A 10,275-nucleotide genomic window follows, 5' to 3' on the forward strand; every position below is an offset into this window, starting at 1 on the left:
CGAGCTGCTCAATGTGTGTGCCTCGTGAAACATTTTTATTTTAATATTATTATTTATTTTACCTAACCTAATCTTAACAAACCTAAAAGGGTCCCTATTTTTACATTTTAGTTACTTTTATAACTATACATAAAGAATAAACATGAACAAGAAATAAAATACTTAACTAATCTTTTTTTTTTTTGCTCTCGGTTTTCGTAGAGAATTAACCCTAATTTGTTTTATTATAGATAGTAATGCACTTAATAATTTTTATTTAATTAAATAATGCACTAGATAATATAGACTAATAACATGCAAAAAAGTAAACAAATTCACCTACCTCAAAAATTTTCTGGCTTTCTAACTATGTGACGAGCCATTACAAATTCATCCAAGCTTATTGGTTATATGTAATATATAATGAAACGTAAGAGAGAACTATCAACAAATTCTGACAGAGAGGATATGGCAGGAGAGGTCAGATATTCTATTCAATAGTTTTGTAACCAAACAAAATTGAAGATTATAAAAATTATGGTTTATCTGAACAATAACGATTTTTATAGAGTAATTTACTTTTAATTTCATACTTTTTTGAGGGATGGTGGATAAAATAGGGATGATAGCATGCTAGGAGAAAATGTGTCACATGGGTCATACTGAGGATTTTTTTTAAATATTGCCTTGTAGAATTAAGAACTTAAAACTTGTATACTATTAAAATATGGATTATTAGCTAATATTTTATTCTATTATAATTGGTATAACATAAACAAAAAGTAGTTTAATAAAATTTTGAATGTAAGACTCTAAAACCTTGTGTCATGCACAGTAAAGGAGACCCATGGCGATAGGGTTAACTTAATGTTGGCCCCTGTTGTATTTCTTGGCATCATGCAAGTCTTTGCTTACCATATTCATGGCCCAAGGCTGGCGTTTCTTTTCTCAGAATATTTCCTTATGTTAGTCAATTGTCGGATGTTTCCTCTTCTCATACCCATTTTCCTTGCTTTGACTACTCGGTTTGGGGGGACTTATCCTTGGATCTATGTTCTTTCTTGCACCCATTCAAAGTTTAGTACTTTGGAATGTTTCTTTTTTTTTTTCTTGTCTCAACTGGATTTAGTTTATCTCTTTTGCCCGTATGTTATGACATATCTGGCTACCAGGTTTTCCACTTCTTTTCATTCTACACTGGAAGTTATTTTGCATTTTTGGTTTCCCTAGAACCTTTCATTCCTTTGGAGAAAGCCTAATTTTTCTCCAACCATGGACCTTCTGGACCCATTTTTTTTTCATTCTTGGGGTCCATTTTTCCCTTTGTGAACATCTCCTTGGGGTATTGTCTTAGTGGTTTGACTGTGTCCAGACTACTTCCTGCACTTGCTTACTGCCTCTTCTTCTTTGATGCTTTCCTATGTTAAGGGCAGGATGTTTGATATTTTGATGCTGGTCCTACATTCCTTCCACAACTGTTGGCTCAACCCTCTTTATTCTTCAAGTAATGTAATTGATATTATAGTTTTGAAGCTATACCTCTTATTATATATATTTATTTGTAGAAGATACTTAATATATAGCAACCAATTCTGAAGTTTCAAACTGATGCACCCTTGTCTCATAGAGTTAAAACATATTCACAAGTAATGATGCCTTACATATTCATTAAGTATTTTATTCATTATCTTTTAAAATATTAGTACCTAAAAACAGTTGTATATTACTTGAAATTTTACTCTTAGCAGGAATGTTCTCATGATACACACTATTGGAAGCAGAGCTTTCAAGTGTTTTTTAGTGATAAAAATGATGAGGAGAACTTTCTGAAGAAGACTCAAAAGATTCGGTGTAATAATGTGGAAGTTCCATTATCCTTTGCTGAATTTTATAAAGAGTTCCACAAGCTGAAGTTGAATTTCCTTCTGAAGCTGATGGAGAATGTAAAGGTTTGTATTTACTTAAAAAATGTTGATAGTTTATTTAATACTGGTTTAACTAGGCACAGTGCTGCTTTGTTTGTAGCAACTGTATCTACTCATAGTGCAATAGTCATGCATTGGATAATTAAATGTTTTACATTAACAGAAATTATATTTTTGGATGATTAATCCAGTGCAAGATGTGATTCATCCACATCCTTGCAAACTAAAGGCATCTATTTCTTTTATATCAATGTAAAACTTGTTACAAGCACTTGTAGAATTATATTTTATCTCTTTCCTTCTTTCTTTTATAATGCTAGTTAATCAGCAGTTGCAAATCTTAAAATAAGAAGTTTGATAATTAAGAAAATGATTTGATATTAAAAGCCCACCCAACTGGTATTTTTTGCCAAAAAAAATTATAATTTTCTGCTCTTTATTTTGTACAGGATAAAAAATATGCCCATGATTTTGAGCAAAAATACCGTCTTGAATCTGAAATATCACAATTTTACTAATGAGATTTTTTTTTATAAGACCATTTGAGTTTAGTAATACAGAAGTGCCCTTAATGTTGAAGAAAAAACAGTGATAATTTTAAAAACTCAATGCATCAGTAAAATTGTAATTATCATATTTAAATTTTTCTTCAAACATAATGACTTTACTAACATAAATTTATTTTTTAAACTTGACTAAAATGTACTTCCTGGGTTTGTACATGTTTTGAAAACCTGGAAAGTCCTGGAAAACTGCTTTAACAGAATCCAGTAAAGGAATAAATACATTCGACTGAAAATGGGCATTTTATTCTAAGGTCATGGAAAATCATGGATTTCTTTTGAATGGGTACTTTTTTAAAGTTTACCTGTTTCATTCCTCATTTTCAAATCCCTGGACCCTACAAATGTATTGGACATGACCTAACTTGCTTGGGCACACTTGTTCTTGATTTTCAGTTGGCTCACTGCCAATTTAAATTGTCATCAAGTGTACCCTTGGTCGAGTTCTATGCTCACCTTTGCATTTGCTACTTAATAATGGCTTAGTTACTTGTATGCTTATTTTTTAAATGATGTCATCAAAATGCTTTAAATTGACCCAAAAATGCCAGGAAAGTGATATTTTAATGACAGATAGCCAGAGTTTGTGTTTACTCAGAAGTATGCAGGAAATTGTAACAAAACATAAAAGAATTACAGCACCTTATTTCTAAAATACAAATGTACAAGACTTCCTGCTTCAAATTACTAATTTTTTTTATGTATTTCAAAATAACAGAGAAATAAGGCCAACATTTAATAGTACACAATAAATTAATTCTTTATTACATCTGAAAACTTGTATAATTATTTTCCTAATTTTAATATGAATCTGGAAATGGCAAAGAATTATGTTGAAAAAATGCTTACAACAACTGGTATTTTTAATGAAATGCAAGAGAAATAAGATAATATCAAGGTTGAAAAATAAGGTGGCATATCAACTGCAGAAAGATAAAGAGAATATATTGAATATTACAATTCAACAAAAAAGAAGTTTTACTGTCAAGAAAGGAAAAGGAATATGTCAAATGTATCTAACTTCATTGAAAGAAATGAAGGAAGATTGGACAGAATGGAAAGAAAGTTCATAGATAAGAATACAGAAAAACATTTATGGATGTAGGAATATGTTGGACAAAAAATTTAAACCTTTATTGGAAAAGTAAAAAGAAAAGGTCCAAAAACATTACAAACTGGATTCATTACCAGAGAAATATAACAGATTAAAAAAAAACCTAAAGTTATAAATAAAGTAGATTTAATCATAAATAATAAGCAACTATATCATTGTCTAGATGTTTTAAATATAGGTTTCAATTTTTAAAGATCCAAGAAGATTTTACAAAGAAGACATTATGGAAATTGAAACTAATTTAAAAAAATTGAAAAATATTGATAAAGCTCAGATTATAAAAAGTGAATGTTGTAATTTAGTTAACAATTTTAAAAATACAAGTAATAAAAAAAATTTTGAAATTTTAAAGAGTTTAAATGAACAAAATGTGAATAATTGTACAGCCAATTAAGGGTGTCAAATTGTACTAACTAATAGAAAAGATTATGATTTATAAATTGAAGAATTGCTCAAAGAAGGTCTGTACGAGAACATAAAAATTAATCAAATAAATAAACTTCATACAGTGATAAAAGTAAAAGTCAATTTAACTGTATAACCATAACACTTCAAGGAAAGCAAAGTTTAATTCCTAAGAACTTGATATTATCTAGGTTATACGCTTTACCTACAGTCCATAAGATTGGGGACAGTTTTAGAACTATTATATCTAATATTAAGGTTCCAAGTACAATGCAGCAAAATGCATATAAAAAAAACGTTCTTATTTTTAAGTGATATAAATAAATACATAGTTAAGAACTTGTTGAAAGAATTAACATGCAACACTGATCAGATTGATGTTTTAGTGTTTTTTTTATTGTTTCACTGTTCACTAAAGCACCTGTGGAAAAATACCATTGCATGTTTTGAGAATAAATTAAAAGAAATAAGTATTCAGCTTCAGAAATAATGGATATGATTAACCTTGTTGGAGCATGTATGTCAGAATTTAGAATATATAATCTTCTTTTTTGCTAATTGTCAAAAGAAAAGGCTTTTACTTATATTTCTTAACAGTATGAATATATACTATGTTGTTGTTGGGTTGATGATTCTTCTACAGTAGGTGTCTGTGACTCGTTGATGATAAATTCATTTATAAATGAACAGCACACACTTTGCTTGTTTTCAAGATAATTATATATATATATATATATTCGGAACAAGTTAAACGTATGTACAACAAATTCTTCACACTATAGAGATTATAGGTATATCATAAACACTATATATGTAGTTCTCTTCTTGTCAAAAGCCCTCTTAGGCCTATTCAATTACTTTAGAATTGTAGTTGAGAAGCCAAACTATCTTCTTTATTACTATCGCACTAGTAATAATTTTGATTCACTTACAATTATGGCGTGAGTTGCCATAATTGTTTGGTCTTCTTTCTCCGAAATATCCTATGTTCCTTTTGTTGAAGTGCATTCAGGTTGATTTAATTACTTTAGAACTATGTTTTGATGGAATAAATTCTTCTTCTTATCTCCTTTTCTACTGTTATTCTTACTCTAACATATTACGCATTAGGCCTATGTCAATCATTAGGCTTATCACTTCTACAGTAGTTAACTTCACACCAAACTTTTCCTTGGCCTGTAATTTTACTCCTTTTTTGCTATTATCTCACATATCTATTTTGCTCATCTCACACTATTTATATCTTTATCACTTCATCGTCTGCCTGCCTTCTATATTCTCAACATCAATGTATTGCACGTGATGTTTGATAATCTCAACATCAATGAATTATTAACAAAACTTCCCGCAGTCATCTGCTTTTAACTCTTATTATAACAAAAACAAAATAATAAAATATTCACTCACAAAACTAAATTAATCAATAATATCTAAACTAAACAGTTTTTTATATTATGCCAATGTGTTAATTTTTTTTTTTCAAATTAAGAGTAAATTTTATAAACAGAATAAAGGTATAGGTATATAGGACTCTATCTCCATTATTATGTGATTTATTCCTAGAAAGTTTTGAAAATGAAGCATAAAGAAAGGCAAAAATGAAACTGAAATTTGGTTAAGATATGTTGATGACATGTCTCTGATATAGTGGCATGGTAAAGAGAATGTAAATGATTTTGCTAACTACCTATGACATTGACAGTTCTATTAAATTTAGGAATGAAATTGAGGAAAATAACTATTTACCTCTTTGGATGTTTTAGTAAGTAAAAATAAGGGAAAATTGGAAACTGATATTTATCAAAAACAATTCTCAGTAATCATGCATCAAAGGTTGTATCATGTTAATTCTCAAAAAGTCATTATTTATTCTTTTTATATGGATAGAATCTTAAAACTATGTTGTAAACAGGAAGATATGACAACAAATTGTCATTAATCAAGTATGTAGCAGTAGAAGAAGGTTTTAATCCTGATGTTGACAGAGAAATTAAAAAACAAAGATAATGTTATGTTAAAACATTTGCTGAAAAATTAAGAAATAAAGGCTTGTAATACCATTTAAGCCTAATTATCTTGTCAAATAATGCAATAATTTAGAAAACACTATTTATCAGGTAAAATTAGAAATTGAAAATATTTATTGAATTGATTATGCAATTCGAAAAATGAATTCTGTTTATGCTACTAGTTGTATTGTTTATGTAATTAGAAATCTCTGGTCAACTCTTTTAACAGTATATTTTTTTATAGGTGAATTTTGCATTATCTTTTCTCACTTAAACATCAGCAATTTACAGTTTAGTAATATTTTCAATTTCCATTGCACTATTACAGCTGACAGGTAACAGTAGAAAAATATGTTACTTGGAATAATTTTTATTTTACTAAAGTATTGAATTTGTTTTATTTAATTGTCTAGAATATTTTTATTGTTTAATTTTTGTACATTTATTTGGGTCCCCAAATGGCTCAGTGGTAAGTTTGAAGACTTATAATGCTAAAAACCAGGTTTCAATACCTGTGGTGGGCACAGCATTGTGTACATTGTGTAGTTTGTGCTTAACAAACGAACAACAATTTTTAGGATTCAAGACGTATTGCTGACACAAGCTGTGACATGGTATGTTTCAGCAAAAAAAATGCAAAAGATCTTTTTTATTTCAGCTTTTTTAAAATGGAGCATGCTTTACAGATTTAGTGTTATATATACTCTTTAAGAACAGTTTCTGTTTAAATTATAAAATTTTTAGAAGAAAGAAAAGTTTTTCTATTTGATGGCAATATTAATAACAGTGGTTATAGTGTGGAAATGCCACTTCTGTTGCATTGGTAATTATAGATGCTTCTGCTGAATTTCGTATAGTACCATAAACTTTGGATGCCTTTTTTTTTTTTTAAACTAGCACTATACTGGAGATGACACGTAACTGATGTGTATGAAACAATGAAATCTGTACTTTCAATCAAACAGATACATAACTGTAAATCAAAGATAAAACTTAATCCACTTTCACAAAATTCATTCTGATGAATACATGTGTCTGTGACCTTCAAAGACTGCTGTGAACTTTGAATCTTACAGAGCATGATTGTTAACATTGAAAATATTCAATTTAAATCATTAAGACTTACTAATGTTTTCCATTTCTGTTATTCCTTTGGGGAGGGGGGAGTTGTTGATAACAACTGATATAAATTTGATAAATTAAGAGGATGAATTAAAATTAACATAAAAGTGTAGAAAAATTAAGACTGGTGAATTTAATGTGTGGATGCAAAATTAAAAATGGATAGAAATAAGGATTTACCTACTTCGAATTAGTTATGGTTAATCAAACAGCATGTGATATACAGTGTTTAACCTTTTACTTTAAATGCTCATATGATTGTGTCATCCACATTGCAAAATCCTTCTGCTTATTACTTCATGACTTGCTATTTTAGCCTTTCAACTGTGATTGACATCATATGATGCAAGCATTTTGTGCACAACATTTTAAATGGCTCACCACAAAAATTTGGAATCTCTGCACATGGGGGGTGGTAGATTTATACAAGCCACAAACAGAGGGTTAATTTAATGCATTAAATTAAACATTGTATCTTACTAATGGCTGTGACACATACATAAAAAAGGTTTTTTGTAAAATGGTTAAACTAAATGTAACATTATGTAACATCATTGAAAGTCAGTTCAACATTATTTTGATTAAATTGACAATATGACCTTCAGTCTCAGAACTTTTAACTTGACTTCATGATTAAGGAAACAAACACACTTTGGGGCCATGTGTGCATTATTAGATTAAACCCACTATTTGGTCTGATAGTAGTAGCACAAAAGTTGATGATGGGTGGTATCAACTAGTTGCCTTTTCTCCATTCTGTCATTTCAAAATTAGGGATGGCTTGTGCATATTACCCTTTTATAGCTTTGTACAAATAAACAAATCATAATTAAGATGATCAAATACATATAGTATAAGTAATTGCTTCTGCTTCAAAATTTGAGAGGACTGTTTCAAACACAGTTTGAAAGATCTATTTCATTTTTTTTCCTTCATATCCTTTTTGTTCATGTGAGTTTTGAAAATTTTCTAAATATCCATGAATGGCTGTCTCATGGTGGCTCAGAAGTAAATTTATGGGCTTATAACACTAAATGTTGGTGTTCTCTCTTCGAAGTGGGCACAGCAGAGGGAGCCCATTGTGCAGCCAAATGAAGCATAAGTTGTTATCTTCTCTTGATCTTGGTATATATTTTCCAAAAAACAAAATTTTCTTTAACTTCTGATTTTTTAAACATTATACTTAGCATTAAACCATGTTTTGTCAAAATAATTAGCAGTGTGATTTGTTTTGAAAGTAAAGGTCCTTTGTGATGTAGTATTTCTTCTATTCAAAATTACCATTTTCAATAAGTCCAAGTTACAGAGTTAATCAGTTTGTTGTTCTAATTATCACTGGTTTTGATTATTCCAACAATCAATTAATCAAAATTACAATTACATCCATTTTCACAAAAAGTTAAATCAAAATTAGGGTTTCTGATAATTTATTGATTTTGATTATTCCAACTATCCAAGTAATCAATTTTGCCGTTATGTTTGTTTGTGGTTAAGCACAAAGATACGTATTGGAATGTTGTTCCTTATGATTTGAAGGTCTCAGGTTTAATTCCCATTGCCACTAGATTTGCACTCCCTGTCTTTGTTATTACAAAGGTACTAAGGCTATTTGCCATTTTCATTAATTTTGAACTACTAACTAGAGGGAAGGCAACTGGCCCACCACTAACTCTGGCTACTTAAGTGTCACATAAAAGTTTAAATTTACTGTTTCTCTACAATGTGTTATGTTTCTAATGTATAACTGTGTAACTGTATAATTCAATTTTGTATAATGAGGCACAGGTTTAGACCCCTTCCATTGATTTCTGGAATTAATATTATTCAGTGTTCTATAAGCAGGCATGGATTTAAAGGAGGGGACCAACCCCCACCCATTTTTTTCAGAAATTAATAATTGTATTATTTAAAGTTGTATAAGAAGGTACAGATCTAGGGGGGGGGGTCTGAATCCCCTTCATTTTATTTCAGAAATTAATAAGAACAGCTAGACATCCTTATGCTACTATATAGTATCAAAAATGAAAAATATGATGCCTGTGTTTTTCTTTTATTGGGCTATTAATTTATATAAAAGCTTTGTTGAGGGTTTTCTGAAATCCCAGCTGGTGTCTTCAGTAATCCAGTTAAGTTGTTAGCCAGTTACTGATTATATTTAAGCTAATATAATAATATAAACATCAGTTAAACGTTGCTATGATAAATTTCTTGTGCCTTGCCTTTTCCCAAACACACTAACAATGTGTCTAGTCTCTTCAGTATTTTTTTTTATCATAGTATTGTTTGGCACACCAACAGCTATTATAACATAGATTTTTAGTGAATCAATTTATCTTTTGTTTAGAAATTAGAATTCTTGTGAGAAAGATGTTTTTTTGTGTTCTTTATGTCTTAAGTAAATGAAAATGATATAACTATACATATGATTTTATGAATAATTTTAATTTAAAAACTTAAAATTTGTATTAACTGTTGTTATTTTCATATCAGTCACAATACTAGAAATAAGATATAAGTTTCGAAGTTGCTGGATTGTAACCCAATGGAGCTAATCATTTAAAGAACATATTAAAGTTATTTTAACTTTGACTTATTTAGTCAACATTGATTAATCCAAAATACTATATCAATGTAGTGGGATTTTCCTCTTTCTTGTAAAAAATACTGAAAGTTTTTTTTACAATGTACACAATTTATATTTAAGAGTGAACTGGTATCATACTATTTTAAAGGTAAAACATTACTATGTAAATAGTTATAACTATCAGAAGTTTTATTTTATAAATTAAATTCATGTTATTTTAATTATTATATTGACTTTAACTTTAAAATACTTGAAGAATATAAAAAACTAGGTTTTAACTCATTTTCCTAATAAATTAAATTTATAATTTAATTATTTATGCATTTCCCTTGATAGGTTACAAAGTAACTATGTAGTTATAGATACAACATGCAAGACCCCAACATCGTCATAAACTAGGGGTGTTAGATTCAGTTTTCGTATTAAACATTTTTAAAAAATGTTTAAACATTAGTATATTAATTGAAAAAGTACTATTACTTGTACAAATAACTTTTTATATATCAATGTACACAGCGTGGTCACAAGTAAATAGACACCACCTTTTCAGAAGAAATGAAATTTTTCAGTCATA

The 10,275-nt window shown here is 28.9% G+C and overlaps 1 protein-coding gene across 4 annotated transcripts in view; it reads left to right on the forward strand.

Annotated features, from left to right (window-relative positions):
• The window catches only part of LOC106461577, a 54,414-nt gene that overhangs the window by 37,938 nt on the left and 6,201 nt on the right, over positions 1-10,275 (forward strand). For 3 of the 4 annotated variants that reach the window (XM_013921417.2, XM_022388579.1, XM_013921418.2), the window contains one exon: positions 1,725-1,928. In XM_013921417.2, the coding sequence (XP_013776871.1) occupies positions 1,725-1,928 (204 nt within the window). The remainder of the gene's footprint in view (positions 1-1,724; positions 1,929-10,275) is intronic. The other variant, XM_022388580.1, reaches the window with a different exon arrangement.

Source organism: Limulus polyphemus, unplaced genomic scaffold, assembly GCF_000517525.1.
Source record: "Limulus polyphemus unplaced genomic scaffold, Limulus_polyphemus-2.1.2 Scaffold990, whole genome shotgun sequence".
Classification (NCBI taxonomy): domain Eukaryota; kingdom Metazoa; phylum Arthropoda; class Merostomata; order Xiphosura; family Limulidae; genus Limulus; species Limulus polyphemus.